The 25,469-nt window shown below is 42.5% G+C and overlaps 2 protein-coding genes across 2 annotated transcripts; one reads left to right on the forward strand and one right to left on the reverse strand.

Annotated features, from left to right (window-relative positions):
- Positions 1-4,550: 4,550 nt before the first annotated feature.
- LOC118388678 (uncharacterized) lies at positions 4,551-9,438 on the forward strand. The gene is made up of 2 exons (XM_035778027.2): positions 4,551-5,859; positions 6,799-9,438. Exons 1-2 carry the CDS (start codon positions 4,732-4,734, stop codon positions 7,561-7,563), a joined length of 1,893 nt encoding a protein of 630 aa, XP_035633920.1. The 5' UTR covers positions 4,551-4,731; the 3' UTR covers positions 7,564-9,438.
- On the reverse strand, positions 8,755-24,947 carry LOC118388684 (myeloid-derived growth factor-like). Its single transcript, XM_035778041.1, has 6 exons — positions 24,756-24,947; positions 13,808-13,858; positions 13,531-13,592; positions 13,218-13,299; positions 9,918-9,990; positions 8,755-9,669 (listed from the first exon to the last, which is right to left on the reverse strand). The coding sequence occupies exons 1-6, from the start codon at positions 24,897-24,899 to the stop codon at positions 9,590-9,592; spliced, it is 492 nt and encodes a 163-aa protein (XP_035633934.1). The 5' UTR covers positions 24,900-24,947; the 3' UTR covers positions 8,755-9,589.
- Between the last annotated feature and the right edge of the window lie 522 nt (positions 24,948-25,469).

Below are 25,469 nucleotides of genomic sequence, written 5' to 3' on the forward strand. Positions count from 1 at the left end.
GGGCTTTGATGGCCACTCCAATACCTTGACTTTGTTGTTTGTAAGCCATTTTGCCACAACTTCGGAAGTATGCTTGGGGTCATTATCCATTTTCTAAGACCCATTTGAGACCAAGCTTAAACTTCCTGACTGATGTCTTGATATTTCAATATATCCACTTAATTTTTCTCCCTCATGATGCCATCTATTTTGTAAAGTGCACCTGTCCCTCCTGCAGCAAAGCACCCCCACAACATGATGCTGCCACCCCCGTGATTCAAGGTTGAGATGGTGTTCTTCGGCTTGCAAGCCTCCCCCTTTTCCCTCCAAACACAACGATGGTCATTATGGCAGTTCTATTTTTGTTTTATCAGCCCAGTGGACATTTCTCCAAGAAATACGATCTTTGTCCCCATGTGCTGTTGCAAACCGTAGTCTGGCTTTTTTATGGCGGTTTTGGAACAGTGGCTTCTTCCTTGCTGTGCGGCCTTTCGGGTTATGTCGATATAGGACTCGTTTTACTGTGGATATAGATACTTTTGTACCTGTTTCCTCCAGCATCTTCAGAAGGTCCTTTGCTGTTGTTCTGTGATCGATTTGCACTTTTCGCTCCAAAGTACGTTCATCTCTAGGAGACAGAACGCTTCTCCTTCCTGAGCGATAGGACTGCTGGTGTCCCATGGTGTTTATACTTGCGTACTATTGTTTGTACAGATGAACATGGTACCTTCATGTGTTTTGGAAATTGCTCCCAAGGATGAACCAGACTTGTGGAGGTCTACAATTTTTTTCTGAGGTCTTGGCTAATTTATTTTGATTTTCCCATGACGTCAAGCAAAGAGACACTGAGGTTGAAGATGGGTCTTGAAATACATCCACAGGTACACCTCCAATTGACTCAAATTATGTCAATTAGCCTATCAGAAGCTTCTAAAGCTATGACATTATTTTCTGGAATTTCCCGAGCTGTTTAAAGGCACCGTCAACTTAGTGTTTTCTAAATTTCTGACCCACTGGAATTGTGATACAGTGAAATAATTTGTCTAAACAATTGTTGGAAACATTACTTGTGTCATACACAAAGTAGATGTCCTAACCGACTTGCCAAAACAATAGTTTGTTAACAAGAAATTTGTGGAGTGGTTGAAAAACAAATGTTAATGACTCCAACCTAAGTGTATGTAAATTCTGACTTCAACTGTAGATCCAGGGTTAGAAAATGGTTATATTTGCTTTTATTTTGTGAACTCTTTGCCTCATCCTTTATGCTTAAAGAGGCTATCCCCTCTGACAAGTTGAGCTATGACAGTTACTTGGGACTTGGAAGTCAGTCTTTCAAACCCTCCGTCTTCTTTTGTCCACCTGCTCTAGTGCATCCTCTGAGTGCACCTGACTGGCGGGTTGTTTCAAAGATGTAAGCCGGGAGATATCCAAAGAAAAACCATGTTAAAAATAAACAGGAACTGACAAAACATGTTATTTTACACAGTGGTAAGACCTCCTGCTGGACTCCTGAATGACAGCACTGAGGGAATTCAGTCACTTCGGAAAAATACAGCATTTTTTTTCTGAATGTAATGAGTCATTCTCTAAGACAGCAACAACTAAAGTTGCTGTACTGTGTTGCACTTGAATCATTTCTGCTACCCAGAAATGCTGTCCAAGTGCTTATATAAAGTTACGGACTGGAACCCTTTTTTCATCACTTTGAAAAAACATGTGGGGTCTGTCTAGAGAAATGTCTCAACCACACTCTTACATAACCCTGCCTTGTATACAGAGACAGAAGCTCCACCAGGATATACAGTGCCTTCAGAAAAGTATTCAGACCTCTCCACATTTTTGTTAAGTTAAAGCCTTATTCTAAAATGTATTAAATTGTCAATCTACACCCAATAACCCATAATGACAAAGCAAAAACGGGTAATTTTTTTTGCTCATTTATTAAAAATAAACCTGAAATATCACATTTACATCAGTATTCAGACCCTTTACTCTGTACTTTGTTGAAGCACTTTTGGCAGTGATTACAGCCTTGATTATTTTGGGGTATCACGCTACAAGCTTGGCACAACTGTATTTGGGGAGTTTCTCCCCTTCCCTGCATATCCTCTCAAGCTCTGTCAGGTTGGATGGGGAGCATCGCTGCACAGAAATGTTCATGTCTCTCCAAAGATGTTCAATCGGGGTCAAGTCCGGGCTCTGGCTGGGCTACTGAATGACATTCAGAGACATTTTCATCAATGATCTTTCTGTACTCTGCACCGTTCATCTTTCCCTCAATCCGGACTAGTCTCCCAGTGCCCGCCATTGAAAAACATCCCCACAGCATGATGCTGCCACTACCATGCTTCATGGTGCCAGGTTTTCTTCAGATGTGAGGCTTGGCATTCAGGCCAAAGAGTTCAATCGTGGTTTCCTCAAACCAGATAATCTTGTTTCTCATGGTCTGAGAGTCCTTTAGCAGCCTTTTGGCAAACTCCAAGCAGGTTGGCATGTGCCTTTTACTGAGGAGTGGCTTCCGTCTGGCCACTACCATAAAGGCCCGATTTAGTGGATTGCTGCAGAGATGGTTGTCCTTCTGGAAGGTTCTGAATAAGGTATCTATTTTTTTAATACATTTGCAAAAATGTCTAACTGTTTTCACGTTGTCATTAATTAAGGGGTATTGTGTGTAGATGAGGATTTTTATTTATTTAAGATATTTTAGAATAAGGCTGTTACAAATAAATGTGGAAAAAGAAAAGGGCTCTGAAAACATTCCAAATGCACTGTAGGTCATCTACTGTGGCTCTGTTACTGTGTAGTCCTGTAAAGTTGTGGTGGCTCTGTTACTGTGTAGTCCGGTAAAGTTGTGGTGGCTCTGTTACTGTGTAGTCCTGTAAAGTTGTGGTGGCTCTGTTACTGTGTAGTCCTGTAAAGTTGTGGTGGCTCTGTTACTGTGTAGTCCTGTAAAGTTGTGGTGGCTCTGTTACTGTGTAGTCCTGTAAAGTTGTGGTGGCTCTGTTACTGTGTAGTCCTGTAAAGTTGTGGTGGCTCTGTTACTGTGTAGTCCTGTAAAGTTGTGGTGGCTCTGTTACTGTGTAGTCCTGTAAAGTTGTGGTGGCTCTGTTACTGTGTAGTCCTGTAAAGTTGTGGTGGCTCTGTTACTGTGTAGTCCTGTAAAGTTGTGGTGGCTCTGTTACTGTGTAGTCCTGTAAAGTTGTGGTGGCTCTGTTACTGTGGCTCTGTTACTGTGTAGTCCTGTAAAATTGTGGTGGCACTATAAGAACACACATTACCATAATGCAGTGGATGGAGTGAACTGGGCTCCACTGTACGCCAACTGCTGTGAGACGAGCAACCGCGACACGTACTTATTATTCCACATTGACTTTAAAATGAGCTACCATTGTACATTTAGCAGCCTGGATGTTATTTATGGTCCACACACAGTGGGAGGGTGATTGGTTGAAATCCGAGGTTTAATCAGAGGTAGCTACACGACGACTAAAGCCCAGCACATGAGAGCACTACAATCCAGGTGTGTGTGTTTTTTGGTATCTGTTTACGTTCACATGAGTGACCTTGTGAACAATGGGGAATGGAGTGATTGTGCACCAGAGGTGTTCACTGAAACAAAGGAAACGGCTCCCATTCCCAGCTGCTTCCAAATGGCTATGTTCAAGCAGAGCTTTAGAGGGATTAATACAGCCTCCTCTATTACTTCCAGAGTTAGTGGACCACTGTTAAGGACAGCCACTCATGTTTTGAGAAGGAATCTTCTTACCCTGGAATGACCCCTATCACTGAGTACATGTATTTATTAGACTATGTCATGGTCTTTCTGCAGTATTTCGCCAGTCATTTTCCTATTGCCATTAAAGGGGATTCCATGTGAGTAGTTTGTTGTGGCAAATGCTGAAACTGTTCTCCACCGAGGGACAGCCACTGTCGGGGTTCTCCGGGGCTGTCATTGTCTCATTTAGGGTGCATCCAAGGAGGGAGTTGCACAGTGAGTAAACAGACACCTGGGAGGCATCTCTGGACTCGTCAGACACATGCCAACTAAACCAGACAGTTGGCAAGCCAAGATGAGCTGCAAATAGCAGCTGCCACTGCATAATTGGAACAAATAGAAGTCAGAGAAGCAGAAAATAGGATGAAACAACAAGAGGTGCCTCGGCTCCATTGGTGGCGGTCCTTTAGCTGACAGGCTGGGGGAGGTGTGTTACAGCATGTACCTGGTCAGGGTTTTTTATGCTTGTGTAACTAACTGCTGTATGCTGTGGGTGCAGTGTTGCTATGGACTGCTGAGCCAGAACCGGAGTAATCAGATGAGAGCTGGAGTGGGGAGGCTCACGTGGAGACACAGCGTCTACCAGGGATTAAAAAACAGGAATCTTGATTGAAGTTCCACTAGTCTCCCTCCGCAAGCGGGATATAAAGGGGCGAGAGAGAGACCGAGAGAGAGAGAGTGACAGAGGGGGAAAGGGAGAGATGGAGAGGGAGGTACAGCAGTGAGAGAGAGTGGGAGGAAGAAAGAGAGCCAGCGCAGTGCAGGGGGGGGAGTGAGAGAGGGGGAGAGACAGGAAGCGTGCCACAGCAACTGAGCCAGAGATGCAGGGAGGGAAAGCGAGTGAGAGGCAGACACAGGCTTGAACAGGAAAAGAGAGCAAGTGGGTGGGGGTCTAAGAAGAAATAAGCAGAATACATTTTTGGGGGGGAGAAAGAGGAAGAGAGAGAAGTCAATGAGAAAAACATTCTATGTGAATGGCAAGGGCGGGAAGCTGGAGGAAAAGCTCATTCTTTAAGGAGTCTTCCTCTGTGACTGCTTGCTGGACTGCTTCTATCATGTTCTCAGACTCCAGAGTGCCTGGGGAGCACAGAGGCTTTCAACACAGCAACCCTCATCTCAACCTCTGGCTTCACAATGGACTCAGGGCCCACCACAGTGAAATGGGACTCAATGGGCAGTGCGGGCGGGCTGACGCCAACCTTACCTATCCCAACAGAGTCAAGAAGGTAGGCTTTACATCACAAGAGATGATGAACAACATACATGGGAAGGAAAGGACGGGTCCCCATTTGAATGAACTGTGCCTGGAGGCTAGGAGGCTGCGCTTCGGCTTGTGGGAGCATCGTGTGCAGCCAGATTTGAGAAGCCAAGAGGGCAGCCCTTCCAGGTGGAGCCATGGCCAGTCTCCAGCACCAGGCCTGAGACATAGGGCGTCTGTCAGGGACTACTACACAGAACGCTCCTTTGTTGGGAATGCCCGCCAGTCTTTACTACACCCTTCAGTCAGGAAGTACGTGAAGGCCCCCGCCCTCACTCAGCCAACACAGTTCAAAGGTCAAGATGGCTGTAAAGTGCCTGTTTGTTTGGAGGACCAGCTTTGGGGCTATTCCAGACAGACTTGTCAGAGAGACCTTCATACATCCAGCTGGGTGGATTCAGCTACAGCTACACAGGGCTTACCAAGACACCAGAGTTTCAGTTCCACCTTGAGATCCAACAAAAAGAATGTCCGAAACAGTCAGAGAGACTTGACTAGACCATTAAGCGGACCAGAGACCAAACTACACCAGCAAGACTTGACAAGACCTGTGGAGGGTTACAATGGACCCAGCTCTCTGCATGTCATCTTCTCCACAGAGGTTCCTCAGAGAGATATGGGAGGTCCCACTCTCAGACCCCAGCAGAGTCTCAGTAAGCCATGTCCCGCCTTAGAAGACATCCGAACCAGGCCCCCCAGAGGTGACCAGGGCTCCAGGAGTGGGTCAGGCCTGACTGGGTCAAAGAAGCACCAGAAGGTTGTCCGGGATCAGATCCGGAGAGTGGTGGAGAACTTGGAGGAGGTTCTAGGAGGCCTGAAGGACATCCATCAGGAGATGAAGGAGGTAATGACATTTCTGTTTGCCTATAAATTACAGCTATGGTCTGTCTTTGATAGAAGGATTTTAAATTGTTTCTGAGGGAGAGCGAGATCCTGGTATTGTCATATAGCCTACAAATATCACAGCTAGGATCTTTTGATGTTCCTTTGATATTCGTATAAACAGATTATCATGCTATTTCAGGTCCTGAAGGGACTGCGAAGAGCAGTTGTACCGTGGGCTATTTTTGCACGTCCCAGAAAGAGCATAATCCCAGTCCCTACTTTGTTACGTTTACAATCATTAAAAAGATCGCCTACATTGATATACACTGTAATACTGGCACTCAGAATCACTGTTTGCAAAGTGTCTATCCACCACAGTGTGACAGTCTTTCTATGAAACAGCACAGAAGTGAAGATTTCACTGAATTTTTAAAGGTAGGAAGTGGCGTTCGCTATGCTCCATTTACCTAATGTATGCAATGGTTGAAAGTGATGCTCAGCAGCAGCACCGTCTCCTCTCCAGTCCTTCCACCACCAGATGTTGACAGGGGAGCAGCTGGAACCATGCTTTTAATCCATTTATTCAAACGCCTGAACCTTGAACCGCATCCTGTAAAAGTGACACGTAAATCGTCCCCTCACAGTATCTGGCTGCATCTGAAAGCCCAGCATCAGCACAGCCCGAGAGCGAGGGTATTGCAAACGTTAGAAAGTTCAATAAATGTGTAGAGAAACATCCAGCGACGCTGTTGCAATGTGGCCAGGGAAAATCTCTTCTCAGACCAGGTCAGGGACCTGAAGGAAGACGCCAGAGAACTTGAATAGTTAAGTGAGAAAAAACAATTATTTAACAGTCTAGCAACAACACGAGCACACAGATCAAACGTTTTCTCCAGTCTCATTTTCTCCCCGTCTCTCCAGCCTCATCTCTGACCATGTAGCCTAATCCCTCTCACAGGTGGTGCAGCAGATTGAGCTGCTGACCTCGTCCATTGACCTGAGCGAAGAGGCCAGCCCCAGCCTGCCCGGCGACAGCAGCTCCAGTGGAGTGGCGAAGGGCAGCAGCCACCAGAGGCTCAGGGGTGAGGAGGCCAGGCAGGGGGAGGCAGCTCTGTCTTCCCCCATCAGGACTAACTCACTCCAGCATCACAACCCCGCCTCCAGCCTGGTCTGCCTCCCCCACCAACCTGCTCCCAGTCCTCATAGGAGTAGCCCTGTTCGCCCTCCCACCCCTGCACTTTCCCCCCTCAGTACCAACCCACCTCACCCCAACACTGCTGCTCCCTCAGTCAAGAGTCAGCATTACCCACACAACCCTGCTTCTTCACCCAAAAAGAGCAGTCTACATTACCCCCTTAACCCTCTCTTTCACAACCTTGGGCTTTCCCCCAAAAAAAGTAGTCCCCCTCACCCATCTGCCCTTGGTCTTTCTGTCACCATAGCGAACCAAGCGGGGCCACCCATTGTGGAGCCTCTCCCTGTCAGACCACCCAGAGACCCTGAGACCACGGTGGAGGGGCTGAGGCCAACATCTGCTAAATCACTGGGGCTGACCCAGGGCCAGATGGCCCCTCACGGCCCAGGAAGAGTTCCAGGGACCAGGGGCCGCAAGCCTCCTCCTTACCCGCACAATGGACACTTTGATCGGGTGAGTAAAGGAAAGGATCCCAGGAAGGCTCCCCCATACACTGTGAAAAGAAGACTGCTCTCGACAACAGTGTGAGGGAGTCCGTCAGATGGATGGAGCTACAGCCAGAGTTGCAGGAGTAGAGGGTGATTTAAGGCTCGCCATATTGAGCAGAGACCAAAATCCCTAGGCGACGGGAGGCATCTCGGGGTGAGTATGTGTCAGCAAAGCCATGCTGCGTTTGTGCTGACACTGTGTCCCCCTTTCTTGGCTCGGATCTCATCTTAATAGGAGGGTAAGAGACGGAAACAGCTGGCTCCACTGCACTTGCAACGACCCGATGCAGATGCTCACATTGCAGGATATTGACAGGGCCAAAGAGGAAGTGAGGTCTCTTTGGCGTCATTTGTCTCTTGGCTGACTTGGTTACCCTGTGCTTGGATGTGTGTCAGGGGGAGATGGGGACAGAGACAGGGAGGCAGCTGATCATTAGTCCTACCCTTCAAACGGTCCGTGGTGACGCAATTTCTCCTGCCTCTAGCCTGACCCTGACCCCCCACCACCCCCACCATCTGTTCCCTGTAAATGTCAGTCAGGAGATACAGGGAAATGCAGGCCAAACTGTCTGAGATCATTTACGTGAGAGACATCATGACTCACTCATTGGGCCATATCATCGTGTCTGTAGTTCAGAAGCAATCTAAATGTATCCCAGTCGTAACGTCATTGAATGTTGTAGATCAATGGTTTCACTTGATGCCCTCTTGTGGTCATGACATGTACTTCCGCAGATGCTTTGACTGGAAACATCGTTCTAATCAGGGATCTTAGGAATGAATACATGCCAATGCAATTTAACAATGTTGGCTCTGGCTGTTTTTTGATGCTTAAATAGACACGGGAAAGTAAACAGTTTGATTAGTAACAGATGGACAATAGTAATGACGTGTTTATAGTTTGGTTTGAGATGGAATGCAACTCAACCAACAGAACTATTGGCAAATAAAGGAGCCATTGTAGTGAAGGGAAAACCATGTATTGCCAAGACTGATGTGCACGCGCATACATTTGTAATGTCCAAAAACGTTAAGCATTTTGAATTACTTTACGTAATGTGGAACATTCTAGTTACACTGGATTTAATGCTATTGAGCCTGCTGAACTGGAAAAAAAGGGCATGAGATCAGCACTCAACTTTTCTGAAAGTAATCCAAGCTGAGAACAGTCACACAGCAGGGACTTTCTGATCAAGCACAGCTCTGTCAAAACAAAACAGGAGAACAAACATTTCACATTCCCAGACATTACTTTTATTGGAGCATACGTTGCACATTGTGAATCAGAACACAGAGTAGAAAATACTTTTTTTTTTAAATGTAACTTTGTCTCTCAATGCCTGTCAGCGCCTTGTGGCATTTCCTGTTGGGACCCCAGGGACTCTCGCTGGTGAGGAGGGGGGACTCCACTATCAACACAAAGGTCCTCTGGACAGAGGGATAAACCTGGATGGATATGGTACGTGCTGCTAGCTAACTGTCCCATAAATCAAGGCAAGACAGTACATCTCTAATCCTGGTGGGCCAAATTAGTGTCTGTTCTAAAGCTCAACTTAGCTTCATTAAGACTGTTGGTAGGAGTAAAACGTCAACCGCATTGAATGACGATTGGTTGGTTGAATCAGGTGCTCCATGCAGATCAAAAACACAGAATCTGGGTTCCCTGATCTACTCTGTCTGGGTTAACCATTTACTTCCAGAGAGAAGCAGCTGATTGAAAAAACCATAATTGTGTTTACGTGTGCACGATGAAGACAATAGACTACTCACATTTCCCTGGCTTAGAGGATTTAAGTCTTATGCTGAGACTACATCTTTCTAAACCTGCCAAGATCAGACATCCCCACATACATTCTCAAACAGTAAAGCCATATTCCTAAAAGAAACTCCCCCAAAAATATATAGATTTATTGAACAGTAAAGTTGTAGACCACCAAGCTGATAGGCTGTCCTTTTGTTTAAATGCCATCCATTTGCCACTGTCATGGACAGTAGAGCACATTGCCTGCCTTGAGAGCTCGCCTGGATCTCACAATTGGACAATAGTCATTCAGATTTCCAGCCAATTAGAGCTCATCGTGTCGTGTCCGGGCAATAATGGTCAGTTTGGAGAGTTCAGCGCGGAACTTCCCATCTTTGTGGGTCACTGAAAGGGCGACAGGAGAGGAAATGAGTTACCGCATCATCAAAACACAAGTACAACGTCCAATCAAAAACAACATTCAGTAGATTGTTGTAATAAATTGTAGATGAAATCTTCAGTTTGGAAAAATCATAGCTATGATGGCAGATTTTAGATCCATCATCAATTCCATCCACCTTTGTAGCAGTTTTGAGCTGCTGTGATACAGATGGAGTGTAGTAGATCAGCAGTAAGCAGACTAGTCATCTCACCTGTAGAATCTCCCACAGTGAATTCATCTTCCCTCAAAGTCACATCCCTCTGTCCTCCCGCTGCAGTCTGGGACTGTGGAGAGGATGACGGGGAGAGATGAGAGCAGGGGATTGACGAGAAAATAAATAACAAACAAGGGAATGGGAGGGTGAATGGGGAAAAAGAGTCATCATGGCAGAGGCAAGGAGAGTTACAGTGGAGAGACTAGGTTGAGGAGTTAATCTGCTTCTCAGGAGCGCTGGTTATTTTCATCGCAACGTTTAGGGAGTTATTTTCTTTCTGTCTTTTCCCAGGGGACAGTGACGGCAGGAGGAGAGGATGAACAGTGCTGTTCTGATGACTGCGCCTTTCTGGGGCTTTGTCCTTGCGAGGGAGGCTGTTCAACGAGAGCCCTGTGGTCGAGCAGTGTGTGTGCTGCGATGTACAAAGCCTCCTCCCCCTGTCAGATTCCTCAGAACAGTGTTTCCCGGAATGGAGTTTTGGGAACCACTGGTGGTTTGCCATTGATTCGTGTGGAGTTGTGGCGAGAAACTGGGTCGTGACTACAATCATTGGTCTAGTTTACTTAGTAAATCAGAGGGATATCAGAAGTTGACGGTGGGTGGGCCGCAGCACAAACAGGGTTTGGGAATCACTGCCTTAGAACTCTGTGTGCAACATACATGTGATACGACTAATCTGAGACCGTTGCCTGAACTCTGAACACTGCAGCATTCACTTTGGAGAAGAACACATTGTTAGATCTGAATGCTACATGCTAACAATGTATTCTGACTGCAATATATATATATAGTTCTCTCAAATTCACCCCCCTACAGAGCCCTTAACGGGGGGTAGGGGCACATTCCCCCTCATATTTTGTTATGTTTAAATCAAATAAAAACTTTTGTTATGTTTAAATCAAATAAAAACTTTTGTTACATGTGTTTCTCTGTAATACTACTAGCCACCTATGAATTGTATAAAGTAGGCTTTGCCCAGATATTCCCAACCTCGTAACTAGCTACCAAGAAGCCATTTCAGGCAATCAATCAAGTGAGTAGCTAGCTTGTCTATTTTAGCTGGGATGCCTGCTGGCAATATTGGTAGACTTTAGAAAAGCAAGCAATTACTAAACATACTGAATACGACATGTCTTTCCATCTTTTAATTTGACTCTACACATTCCAGCATTTTGGATTTGAGAAAAAGTTGACGCGACAGTGCATAATGTCAACTTTTATTTGAGGGTATTTTCACACATGTTTTACCGTTTAGAAATTAAAGCACTTTGTAGGCAATCAATTATTTGGACTAATTCGCTTAGTGTATTACATTTAGTCAAATGTAATACTTGGTCCCATATTCCTCACACGCAATGACCACATCAGGCTTGTGACTCTACAAACTTGTTGGATGCATTTTCAGTTTGTTTTGGTTGCGTTTCAGATACTTTTGTGCCCAATATAAATTAATGGTAAATAATGTATCATTTTTATCGTAAATAAGAATAGAATGTTTCTGAACACTTCTACATTAACGTGGATGCTACCATGATTACGGATAACTATAACTGATTTAATAGGCCTACACTAAGGGCTCCTTTTTAACAAACCAAATGCAATGTAAACCTTAACGACAGGGCTATAAAATGTATCTATTTTCCCTGGAGGAATTATGAGTTCAATGAAAGGGCTGGGTTTTGATGGCTTAAAGGGATACTTTGGGATTTTGGCAATGAGACCCTGTAAATACAGTACTTCCCCAGTCAGATGAAGTCGTGGATACCATCTTTATGTCACTGTGTCCAGTATGAAGGAAGTTACTAGTATTGTGAGCCAATGCCAAATAGCGTTAGCGCAATGTCTTGAAGGAAATGTATGGGCAATTTGCCGTTGTCGCAAATTCTGTTATTGGTGTCTTCGTGCTGTCAACCAACTCCAAATCAGCTGGGGGCACAGAAAATACTCTTTCTAATCCATTGTGGATTGATAGTTTATTAAAGTACTCCTTAAGTAGTTTTTCTGGGTATTTATATTTTTTTACTTCTACCTTCCTAAAGAAAATTATTTCCCCTTACACCCAAAAGTACTTACTGTTTTTTATGCTTAACAGGACAGGAAAATGGTCCAATTCGCACACTGGTCATCCCTAAACTAACATGCTTCATTTAATTAAATATGTCTGAGTGTGCCCCTGGCTATCCATAAATTAAAATAACAAGAACATGATGCCATCTGCTTTGCTTAATAAAATGAATTTTAAATATTTATACTTTCAAATTTTGATACTTAAGTGTATTTAAAACCAAAATACTTCTAGACTTTTACTCTAGTATTTTATTGGGTGACTTCCACTTGAGTCTTTAAGGTAATCTTACTTTCAGTCAAGTATGACAATTGGGTACTTGTTCCACCACTGCATTATGGAAATATAGCCTACATGGAGGTGTTTTTGCACATCCAAAATAATAATAAGCTGGCTAAAATAATGTACAATTACATACATACATAGATACAGTAAAAAGGAAACTCCCAAACTTTATTTTAATTAAGATATATTTCAAAGCAGTCTCATGAGTCAAACCCTTTGAGTTGGCTACTTGGCGTACACATTGGGCACAACCCAATCTCCGTGCAAGCGAGTTCAGGTAAATTACCAATCCTGGCGCTAGGGTTTGAAAACAGAAGAGCACCAACAGGTCGGAATTGCAAACAAGTGCGTTTGAAAATTGGTCTGGCTTGACGCAAGCCGAAAACAGTCCTAAATTAACGACACCTTTTAAAACGGGGGGGACTAGATACATAAAGTGCTTTCATCTCTAAACGGTAAAATATATGTATGAAAATACCCTCAAATAAACAGTGATATTCTGTACTGTCACCCCATATAAAACCTTTGATCTCAAATCCAAAATGCTGGAGTATAGTGCCAAATTAAAGGTTTTAGCCTCACTGTCCAAATAAACACATACCTACAGTATGTGACTTGCCATAAATCTCTGATAATCTCTACCCATATAAAACTCTATACTAGCTTTGCCAGTAAATCAGGATGAAGTCAGACAACGTGTTGGTACACACTGGAAACTCAGAAGAAATGTTTCCATGGGTTTGTGCAGTTTTACCTCTTATCACAGATAGAAAATAGTGCACTTGAAACAGGAGACCAGAGGGGAAGGCAACGATATGCTGATATTGGACATATGTTATCTTTATACAACAAAACATGTTGGCAATGTTTCTGCTCCAATGCATTATTATGTAGAGATACAGATAGGATAGCAAATTAGATTACCCATCTGTATGTTGGATACTTACATATGCGCTGGCATATTCAATCTTGGCTCCTTTCAGCTCTGCCTTGAACTGAGTGAAAAACAAGTAGGACTTCCCCTGGGGTCTGTCAACAAAAAGGAAGAAATCAAAATGAAGACTGATTAAATCACTACAGAGGTCTGATTCCGCTATGAGTTATTTATTAGGCAAAGCCAAGATGACAAACTGGAACTGATTGACCTGGGTGAATAACCACCATGCGGCACTTGAATGAGTAAGTCATTCAGTGTACATGGATCTCTGCATCCTAACGTCCGTTGTTCAGAGTGTAAGCTCAGACTGATTTTCAGCTTACCTCCACACTGAGCAGGAGAACAGGCCGTCATCATCACTTAGGCCCACACTCATCAGCCATTGCTGTTAAAACAACATGAATACATGTTATTAGAATATCAAGATTTTGATAACGTATTCTTTAGATATGCGAGTAGTATGACAAAGGTTGAAATGTACTTTCTGATCTACTTTAGAATTGAGTTTTACACTTCACACTAGAAAGCTATTACAGCAGGTAGCCTGTTTCCACACTCGACTAGGTTGAAATAACCGACTTTGATTAGGATACAACTTACCTCATTGGTTCCCCCTTGTGATGCGTAAGTGAATGAACATTCATATTCTCTCTGTAAAAGTAGTAGGAATTGTAGAAATTAATTACATTTTCTTGGTGATTAAACAGAGCCAGGAATGAACATAATTAATAGACAAATGTGTTTGGGAGTCAAATTACAGCTACTGTAGCTGATTAGCTCATTATTATTTAAAAGATCTGCAATTTGTAATAAAATAGTGGCACTTGATTTTCAAATGCATAGGCTACCATTGTATATTTAAGCAATAAGGTTCGAGGGGGTGTGGTATATGGCCAATACAACTCGGCTAAGGGCTGTTCTTGGACACAACGCAACACGGAGTGCCTGGATACAGCCCTTAGCCGTGATATATTGGCTTTATACCACAAACCCCTGAGGAGCGCTATTATAAAGAGGTTACCAACGTAATGAGAATAAACAAGTGGTTTTGCATCATACTCCTGGTATATTGTCTCATGGTGCTTTTAAGACAACTGGGAAATTGAGAAAAAAAACTAGGTCATATCATGATGTCAGTCGTCAGAAAGTCGGAGCTCTAGAAAGATGCCAGTTTACGACTTGGAATTCCAAGTTGGATGACAGTTCAAAACTATTTCCCAGTCGGAGCTCGTTTTTTCCCCAAGCTCCCAGTTGTCTAACGCACTGAAGTCAGAAGTTTCCTCGTTTTTTCTTCTTTTCCCCCTAGTATTTCCTAGTTCCCAGTTGTTTTAAACTTAAAAAAAATAAATTAAGCATAATTTACCACGGCTTTCAACCAATCAGCATCCAGGAGCCTAACTACCCAGGTTAAAATGAAGTAATAAGACATGAGGAGGTGTGGTATATGGCCATATACCACAAACCTCTGAGGTGCCTTATTGCTATTATAAAAAACAGGTTACCGACATAATTAGAACAGTACAAATGATTTGTATATACAGTACCAAGGCTTTCAGCCAATCAGCATTCAGGGCTCGAACCACCCAGTTTATAATTGTGATTGAACATAAAACATTAGCTGTGTTCGAATACCCATACTAACATACTGTATACTTAATGAGTATATACTACATGCTATTAGTTCATTTGTAAACAAACGGTATCCTTTCAGTTGAGTGTACTTGCACTTCACCTGTCTACCGGGAGGGGATGCTGTTGCTATGCAACTTGCTTGCTTGTTAGACATCTTACTACTGCATTAACAATGTCCATTGATAACGCACAACGACTAGACCACTTAGCTAAGAATGACGTGTACAATCAAGTCAATAAGCTTATGGTAGTTAGTTAGTTAAAATATACTGGCAAGTCCGATGTATTTGTAGCCAACTAGTGTTAGGACGGTAGCTAGCTAACATACCGGTACATACAAGCAATTGCTGTAATGATATGCTATGCAGTTCGTAAGGCTAGCGAAGCTAACAAATTGTCAGACAACATAACTTATTTGAAAAGGCATTACTTTATTACATTGCCTTGACATTTATCATAATTAGTTAAAGCAATTAATTTGTATCCGCTTTCGGCAGACTTTGGCTGCATATTTTCCGCCACTTTCTTCAAATCTGAAAATATTGTGAAGCCACAGAAAGTGTCCAAAAGCTCAGAAAAGCATAGAAAGGGTCCACTGCTTGTATACTTCGGAGTTTGCCGAATGTAGTACGACATACGGGAACTTCAGACATACCATCTATATCCATAATTTTAAAAAGACACTCAATTTCTGCTGATGCCAACTTCTAGAAGCCACAGTGGGGCAACAGTATTTGACTTTCACATGCCTCTGAACGCTCTGCTGGAGTCATTACATACCTTAAGGGAAGAATTCGGCAGTACCTGTATGGTTAGTGAGAAAGTCCATATTGCAAATGTACGGTCCCTTACTAGACGTCCGAAATCGTTTGTAAAATTCGCGGACGGCGTCGGGCCGAGCGGCAGGGCCGGACCTACCAGGAAGTCATCAAATGAACGTTGTCGGACATTCGGTTTCCGTTTACAAAAATAATAAGATTTATGTCATTTTTCCCATGTCCCGGAAATTCCCACAAGAGGGCATAAGCAATCATATGGCTATTGCTACAAAACATCACGATTCACGACGGGGCCTTATCTCGAAAACTGAAAATATTTAGAAGCCGAAACTCGGTGAGCGTAGGGGCGGCATAATGGGCAGTTGGCCCCGAACAAGATGGCGTCTAGGCCTCAACGGTTTTTGAGTTATGGCCATTTATCTGGGATTAAAGGTCCAAAATGAAAATAGAGAAATTATTTTTCCACTTCACGTCAAAGTCAAGGAGCCTCCGGTGTCAATAAAAAAGAACCAGCCATTTATCTATCGTCATTTAAGAGAAATCGTACAACGACACCTTGGTGATGTTCACGGATAGGTGTTTTTTTTTTTTCAACGGTTACAGATCCAGTTGCAGGTTGTTCTTACGAATCTTTTTAAAGTGTGCTGCGGAGCTCTGCGAGATTTCTGTGATTTTCTATGATTTTCTGAAATAACACACACTCACTAAACCCTCCGTAAATAACTCAGTTCTTAACGTAAAGACTTAAAACTCGGGATTCTGTAAAGGCATACCCCAATCATGATATGAGTTTATTTATAGCTTCCTGTGCCAACCGGAAGTGCCTTTAATGGTGTCACAGTGGCAGTTTCCATGGGTTAAAAAGGTCAGATCTTTTCAAAACTTCATATGTGTGACTAGGTAACCCTCATGAACTGTAAATCAGTCATTTCTCCCAGCAGATGTCAAAGAAAAGCTCTCACACGCACACACAGCAAGGATGGAGTGAAAAGTGTGGTTCTTAAAGACACAGAGAGCAGGCAATGGCATAAACATAATGTCTAGGCCGTGCCGAGTTCAACGAGATATCCCGCTTGACCGTAGCTCGCTCGGTCTAAGCGCAGCGACCATTAGAAAAGTAGGCCCAAAATGAAGCCTGCCCCACAACGTCATTTGCTTTTGGGTGACAGTGAGAGAACCGTTAGGGTGAGAAGCACAATTCGACCTCAGGTACGTTCCTAAGGTCCTTCCGATCCGTGCAAGCCTAACGTTGACCGTGTGGCATTAACCCTTAACAGTTAAAAGAAGGTGTTTACATCAAAGAGTTTGCATTGACTTCTCTCCCCATAGGAATACATTGCCTGCACCTCTAAATTCAACCTGAAGCCTATGTGGGTTATGAATGCCTTATGAACCTGTCTTCTATGACAGTCCATCAGACCACTATGAGGTCTACCTGTGTCGATTCTAAGCTTCCTGGAGCAACCGGAAGTGGTTAGATTGACCCAAAAGGAGTTTTGATGTACATAACCTTCAAAGGTGAAAATGACTGCATTCAACACTGTGTAGATCATAGATCAGTCAATTCTTAACTTAAAGACTTAAAACTCAGGATTCTGTAAGTGTTTATGTCAATCAAGACATGTGTTTACTTATAGCTTCCTGTGCCAACCGGAAGTGCCTTTAATTGGGTCACACTGTCTGTTTTGAAGGGTTAGAAAAGTCACATCTCTCCAAAACTTCATATGTGTGACCAGGTAACCCTCCTAAACTGTAAATCAGTCATTTCTCCCAGCAGATGTCAAAGAAAAGCTCTCACACGCACACACAGCAAGGATGGAGTGAAAAAGTGTGGTTCTTAAAGACACAGAGAGCAGGCAATGGCATAAACATAATGTCTAGGCCGTGCCGAGTTCAACGAGATATCCCGCTTGACCGTAGCTCGCTCGGTCTGAGCGCAGCGACCATTAGAAAAGTAGGCCCAAAATGAAGCCTGCCCCACAACGTCATTTGCTTTTGGGTGACAGTGAGAGAACCGTTAGGGTGAGAAGCACAATTCGACCTCAGGTACGTTCCTAAGGTCCTTCCGATCCGTGCAAGCCTAACGTTGACCGTGTGGCATTAACCCTTAATAGTTAAAAGAAGGTGTTTACTTCAAATAGTTTGCATTGATTTCTCTCCCCATAGGAATACATTGCCTTTACCCCTAAATTCAACCTGAAGTCTATATGGGTTATGAATGCCGTATGAACCTGTCTTTGGTAACAGTCCATCAGGCCAGTATGAGGTCTACCTGTGTTGATTCTAGGCTTCCTGGACCAACCGGAAGTGGTTAAAATCACCCTAAAAGTGTTTTTCCATTACCTGCCTGCAGTTTGATAGACATAGTGCATTCAACCCTGTGTAAATCAGTCAATTCTTAACGTAAGGACTTAAAACTCAGGATTCTGTAAGTTTCTATGTCAATCAAGACATGGGTTTACTTATAGCTTCCTGTGCCAACCGGAAGTGCCTTTAATGATGTCACAGTGGCAGTTTCCAAGGGTTAAAAAGGTCAGATCTTTTCAAAACTTCATATGTGTGACTAGGTAACCCTCATGAACTGTAAATCAGTCATTTCTCCCAACAGATGTCAAAGAAAAGCTCTCACACGCACACACAGCAAGGATGGAGTGAAAAAGTGCGGTTCTCAAAGACACAGAGAGCAGGCAATGGCATAAACATAATCTCTAGGCCGTGCCGAGTTCAACGAGATATCCCGCTTGACCGTAGCTCGCTCGGTCTGAGCGCAGCGACCATTAGAAAAGTAGGCCCAAAATGAAGCCTGCCCCACAACGTCATTTGCTTTTGGGTGACAGTGAGAGAACCGTTAGGGTGAGAAGCACAATTCGACCTCAGGTACGTTCCTAAGGTCCTTCCGATCCGTGCAAGCCTAACCTTGACCGTGTGGCATTAACCCTTAATAGTTAAAAGAAGGTGTTTACTTCAAATAGTTTGCATTGATTTCTCTCCCCATAGGAATACATTGCCTTTACCCCTAAATTCAACCTGAAGTCTATATGGGTTATGAATGCCGTATGAACCTGTCTTTGGTAACAGTCCATCAGGCCAGTATGAGGTCTACCTGTGTTGATTCTAGGCTTCCTGGACCAACCGGAAGTGGTTAAAATCACCCTAAAAGTGTTTTTCCATTACCTGCCTGCAGTTTGATAGACATAGTGCATTCAACCCTGTGTAAATCAGTCAATTCTTAACGTAAGGACTTAAAACACAGGATTCTGTAAAAGCATAGCCCAGTGAGGATATGTGTTGACTTATAGCTTCCTGTGCCAACCGGAAGTGCCTTAATTGGTGTCTCAGGGGCTGTTTCGAGGGGTTAAAAAAGTCAGATCTGTCCAAAACTTCATATGTGTGATTAGGCAACCCCATGAACTGTAAATCAGTCATTTTTCCCATAAAATTTCAAAGGAAAACTAAATCACACAGACACACAACTTGGAAGGAGGGACGTATTGGGGGTTGTAGAGACAGACAGTGCCTCCAATAGTTAGCTTTGTTCGAGCTAAAAAAGAACCGTCAGACCTAGAGTTCCGAAACTTTAGAAACCTGTTCTAGACCTCGGGTCGATAGTGCGTGGTGAGTTAGGTGGCTCTAGAAGGTTCTCGGACCGAGAAATAGCCTCGTACATTTGCAATGATTTCAATTCATTTTGACCATTACGAAAATGGCGACATTTAGAAAAGTCTCAGAGACACAAGACTAGGTGCATTGGAACCGGCTCGGCCCATAGAGACGGACCCCAACGTTTCGGTCCGATAGCTCATTCAAGGACCCCATAGCAAGGCATGGAAAAAAGTGGATTTTCAGCACCAATTAGGGTTTTACTCGGGCACCGAAGGACCTATCGAGCCGAAACTCGGGATTCGGGGTCGCCTCACATAGGCCTTCACATAATGTCTGACCTGGACCCGCAGCTAGAACGTAACTATGTGTTTTACGTTTTTATTATGTTTTAAACTAAAGGCGCTGTGAATTATGGGCCTGCTCTGACATATATGATAGTTGGCTTCTAAATGAGTTGGAAAAAGTGGGTTTGGTGTCAATTGGTATCAGTTTGGTGTCAAAATGACATCTAATTGACTGATGGACACTGACTTGCTAGTTGACTTTTGTACATTAGCAATATGTTTAAACGGAGAGGGACCATCACCAAAAGTGACATTCTGAAATCAACCCTAACGAGCCATGGAGATGAACCAGAATCACTGCCCAGCTATCCCGAGTTCATCGGGCCAGTCAATTTCACATTCCTGCAGGATTTTTATAGCATGACAAATTCGTGATGGTACCTGCCCATTGAACCACATTGCAAATGCACAGTGACTTTGCAAAAGTGAGAAAACATAAACAAATGGACATGATGAAATCAACACAACGAGTGATGGAAAGGTACAACTATCACTGCTCGGCCATCCTGTGTCCATCAGACCAGTCAATTTTGCATTTTTGAGCATGTCAAATTTCATATGGTAAATGCACATTGAAACATATTGCAAATGCGCGCGCACTTGCAATATGATTCTATAGTGTAAAAACATCACCTAATGGACATGATGAAATCAACACAACGAGTGATGGAAATGTACAACTATCACTGCTCAGCCATCCTGTGTTCATCAGACCAGTCAATTTTGCATTTTTGAGCATGTCAAATTTCATATGGTAAATGCACATTGAAACATATTGCAAATGCGCGCGCACTTGCAATATGATTCTATAGTGTAAAAACATCACCTAATGGACATGATGAAATCAACACAACGAGTGATGGAAATGTACAACTATCACTGCCCGGCCATCCTGTGTTCCCATAGCGAGCATTAATATCAGAATGACCGGTAAATGCATTTACAACCATATTTTTATTTTTGGGTTACCAGTTGCACAACAATGCACGTGCATTTGCAATATGATTCTATAGTGAAAAAACATCACCTAATGGACATGATGAAATCAACACAACGAGTGATGGAAATGTACAACTATCACTGCTCGGCCATCCTGTGTCCATCAGACCAGTCAATTTTGCATTTTTGAGCATGTCAAATTTCATATGGTAAATGCACATTGAAACATATTGCAAATGCGCGCGCACTTGCAATATGATTCTATAGTGTAAAAACATCACCTAATGGACATGATGAAATCAACACAACGAGTGATGGAAATGTACAACTATCACTGCTCAGCCATCCTGTGTTCATCAGACCAGTCAATTTTGCATTTTTGAGCATGTCAAATTTCATATGGTAAATGCACATTGAAACATATTGCAAATGCGCGCGCACTTGCAATATGATTCTATAGTGTAAAAACATCACCTAATGGACATGATGAAATCAACACAACGAGTGATGGAAATGTACAACTATCACTGCTCGGCCATCCTGTGTCCATCAGACCAGTCAATTTTGCATTTTTGAGCATGTCAAATTTCATATGGTAAATGCACATTGAAACATATTGCAAATGCGCGCACTTGCAATATGATTCTATAGTGTAAAAACATCACCTAATGGACATGATGAAATCAACACAACGAGTGATGGAAATGTACAACTATCACTGCCCGGCCATCCTGTGTTCCCATAGCGAGCATTAATATCAGAATGACCGGTAAATGCATTTACAACCATATTTTTATTTTTGGGTTACCAGTTGCACAACAATGCACGTGCATTTGCAATATGATTCTATAGTGAAAAACATCACCTAATGGACATGATGAAATCAACACAACGAGTGATGGAAAGGAACAACTATCACTGCCAGGCCATCCTGTGTTCATCAGGCCAGTCAATTTCACATTCCTGCAGGATTTTTATAGCATGACAAATTCGTGATGGTACCTGCCCATTGAACCATACTGCAAATGCACAGTGACTTTGCAAAAGTGAGAAAACATAAACAAATGGACATGATGAAATCAACACAACGAGTGATGGAAAGGTACAACTCTCACTGCTCGGCCATCCTGTGTTCATCAGACCAGTCAATTTTGCATTTTTGAGCAAGGTCAAATTTCATATGGTAAATGCACATTGAAACATATTGCAAATGCACGTGCACTTACAATATGATTCTATAGTGAAACAACATCACCTAACGGAGATGATGAAATCAACACAACGAGTGATGGAAATGTACAACTATCACTGCTCGGCCATCCTGTGTTCATCAGACCAGTCAATTTTGCATTTTTGAGCAAGGTCAAATTTCATATGGTAAATGCACATTGAAACATATTGCAAATGCACGTGCACTTGCAATATGATTATATAGTGAAAAACATCACAAAATGGACATGATGAAGTCAACACAACGAGTGATGGAAAGGAACAACTATCACTGCCCGGCCATCCCGAGTTCATCAGGCCAGTCAATTTTGCATTTCTGCAGGATTTTTGAGCATGTCAAATTTCTTACGTCATTTGGCCCACAAAAAAATCCTTATGCACAATTTAAAAAAATATATAAAAAAATATGATAATAAAATTGGACAAAAGTATATTCATACAGTTCTTACACATGTGTAATTGACAAAAAAATTGAAAGAATTTCAAAAACGGTCCAGAAAGCACTTTTTAAGGGTGTGTGAAGTTTTTACAAAATTTTGACATTTTTGACTTTTGACTTTTGACTTCCTATGAAATCATATTGGAATTGGACAAAACATATTCCTTATGCGCATGTAAAAAAAAAAAAAAAAAAAAAAATTATGATAATAAAATTGGACAAAAGTATATTCATACAGTTCTTACACATGTGTAATTGACAAAAAAATCGAAAGAATTTCGAAAAACGGTCCAGAAAGCACTTTTTTAAGGGGTGATAAGTTTTTGAAAAAAATTTCATTTTACTTTTGGACATTAATTTGGGTTACATCTCCAATATGAAAAACCCCGGTGGAGCGCATTTGCCCCCTGTTGAATTTTTAAAGTGTTACAACTGGCAATTACCATATGGCATTTGCAATACACTTTGCATGAATCAACGCCGAATTGGGTGGTATTGGCCAATGTGTATATGGTTTGTCCGATGCCAATGACATGCCATTCATTTTTGTCCAATACAGGGGGGTATTCCATTACAATGAAAAATACCTTTGGTAGTGATATTCTACACTCGGACTGTGACCCCAATGATCACTATTTGTCTTGTGATCAGTTACATTGACATTACGCTCATTACTGTAAACTTCTACAGGTACAACGCCAAACATGAGAATGATGAGTTGCTTGAATCTGTAGAGAAACATACACTTCATTGGTTATCTAAATGTCCCAATTCATTATTATTGATAGGAGGAGACTTTAACAATACTATAGATAATTCAACTGATTGGTTGGCCTACCTGGGGGCAATCTATCAGAATTTGGTTTAATACTTTTTATGGAAAGGTTTGATCTTACTGATATATGGTGAGTGGTTTCAGGCTGATAGATCATTGACTTGGAGTAACAAAACAGGTTCCAGACAGTCCAGGATAGAATTTTGGCTTACATTGAAATGTATTGATAGTGTGTTACTAAAAATACTTGTACTAGTCCCCTCACAGACCATAGGGCCATTTACATTGATGTCAAAATATTGACCCCTGATACTAACCTTGGTAGAGCATCCTACTGGAAGCTAAATAGCTCATTATTAAATAATTATATAGTTAAGTGAGGTTAAAGGTCTGTTCTCATACTTTTGGGAAAGGGCTTGTGGAGAAAAATCATATTGCTAGAACTGGGAGCTCTTTCAATTTGAGGTGGCCAAAGACCTTAGAAAATCTGGTAGTCGGCCTCCCAAGTGGGGCAGTGGTCTGTATCGCAGTGCCACTAGAGAATCTGGGTTTGAGTCCAGGCTCTGTCACAGCTGGCCGCGACCGGGAAACCTATGGAGCGACGCACAATTGGCCCAGCGTCATCCAGGTTAGGGGAGGGTTTGGCCGGCAGGGATGTCCTTGTCCCACCACGCACAAGCGACTCCTGTGGCGGGCCTGGCTCAGTGCACACTGACACGGTCGCCAGGTGTACGGCGTTTCCTCCAACACATTGGTGTTGCTGGCTTCCGGGTTAAGTGGGCATTGTGTCAAGAAGCAATGCGGCTTGGTTGGCTGTGTTTCACAGGACAAACTTTCGCCTCTCCCGAGTCCATACGGGAGTTGCAGCAATGAGATAAGACTAACTACCAATTGGATACCACGAAATTGGGGAGAAAAAGGGGTAAAAAATATATATATAGAGATATATATATATATATACACACATTTTAAATCTGGTGGTCATCTTGCTAAGACCAGAAGAGCTGAGGCGAAAAAGGTGATCATCTCAGAGGTCCAAGGCCAGCCTCTTGGGGAGGAGAAGATGGAACTGATTTGAGTTACAAAATAAACTGGAGAGAGAGATTAAATAAACGGACTTGCCTAGTTCAATAAAGGTGAAATAAATCTATTTTTAAAAACGTACCTTTTGTACTGATTTGTTGTAAATAAAAATAAAAACAAAAAATACAAATAAATCCATACATACCAATAAGCAATTAACGTCACAAATAGTACGGTTAGTAGGAGTATTCGAACACAGCTATTGACTCTGGAAAATTAGCATGAAGGAAATATAGCTCAATTCTAGACCAATGAATGGCATCCTTGTGGCACTCTAGTTGAGACGTGTCAGCATATCAGAGGTCGTTTCCTCATCATCATGCGACGACCAAAGTCTTTTCAAAATCTTGGTTGTTTTTAGATATGAATTCTAATTGACAACTGTGAGTGGTACCAGCATATGCCTGGTTGTTATGCAAGCATAGCTATGTGAATATTCAACAAGATAGCTTGCAGGGAGTTATCCAGCAAGTTAGCATGCTGGCTAACCCTATTTGGCGAAGCAGTCAATTCGTATTCATATGTGCCACACACATTATCTAATAAACAGTAAGATAAACATCTCATTGACGACAAAATTGTGCTGAGCACACAATGCAGCATACACGACTTCACTAGCTGACTAGCAGTAATGTTTCCTAGCTGAATGTTGCTGCGAGCTTTCATGCATCACAGCTCTCTACCAAGATAGCATAACTAACGTTAACTAGCTAATATCGTTTACCATTTTCTCGGAGAACGTATGCACCTCTCCGCCGGGTTTTACGTTGAATTCCACCGTTTTCGTTCGGTCATCGGCACTAGCCAATGCAACTGTTAATGTTACAAACAATAAAGCAAGAAAATGCAAGTTATTGATGATGGCCATTTTGGTCTACTGATATTGAATGGTTTGCAGGAAGTGATGTATATAAACCCTGGATTACAGAGGCTATCTATTGGCCTTTGAGAGGATTTGAAGACACCGGTCGGACATATTGGCACTCCCCAGTATTTATTTTTAACATTTATTTAACTAGGCAAGTCAGTTAAGAACAAGTTCATATTTACAATGACGACCTAACCATGACGACGCTGGGGATAGTAACATTAGTCATCTCTAAAAATGATACTTTAAGGAAAATGTTTTGATATATTTTTAAATATGATGTTTAGCTCATATAATGTAAAAGTATGCATTAAGGTGTCTAATATAATACATGTGGTAAAATAAATTATGTAGACATTAATACATGCATTTCTATAGCTTCTAAAAAAAGATTACAGCGGTGGGAGTGCTAAAATGGAGGCATGGTGGCTTCAACACAGCGCCCCTATGAGTTGTATAGTGTATATATAAATTGATGGTTGCCAGATAAACTACGCACAAATAACTGTTAACTCGGACATCTCCGACTTCAGTGCATTAATTACATCTGGGTCGGAAAGTCGGAGCTCT

The sequence above is a fragment of the Oncorhynchus keta genome, chromosome 1, assembly GCF_023373465.1.
Source record: "Oncorhynchus keta strain PuntledgeMale-10-30-2019 chromosome 1, Oket_V2, whole genome shotgun sequence".
Lineage (NCBI taxonomy): Eukaryota > Metazoa > Chordata > Actinopteri > Salmoniformes > Salmonidae > Oncorhynchus > Oncorhynchus keta.

Bases quoted from the DNA above. Each gene is read 5' to 3' on its own strand.
- LOC118388678 (XM_035778027.2), top strand. From the start codon at position 4,732: ATGGCAAGGGCGGGAAGCTGGAGGAAAAGCTCATTCTTTAAGGAGTCT. The intron at 5,860-6,798 runs GTAATGACATTT...TCCCTCTCACAG, and splicing joins TCCATCAGGAGATGAAGGAG to GTGGTGCAGCAGATTGAGCT.
- LOC118388684 (XM_035778041.1), bottom strand. From the start codon at position 24,899: ATGGCCATCATCAATAACTTGCATTTTCTTGCTTTATTGTTTGTAACA. The intron at 13,859-24,755 runs GTAAACGATATT...CTACTTTTACAG, and splicing joins ATACGTTCTCCGAGAAAATG to AGAGAATATGAATGTTCATT. The intron at 13,300-13,530 runs GTAAGCTGAAAA...TTTTGTTGACAG, and splicing joins TTCTCCTGCTCAGTGTGGAG to ACCCCAGGGGAAGTCCTACT.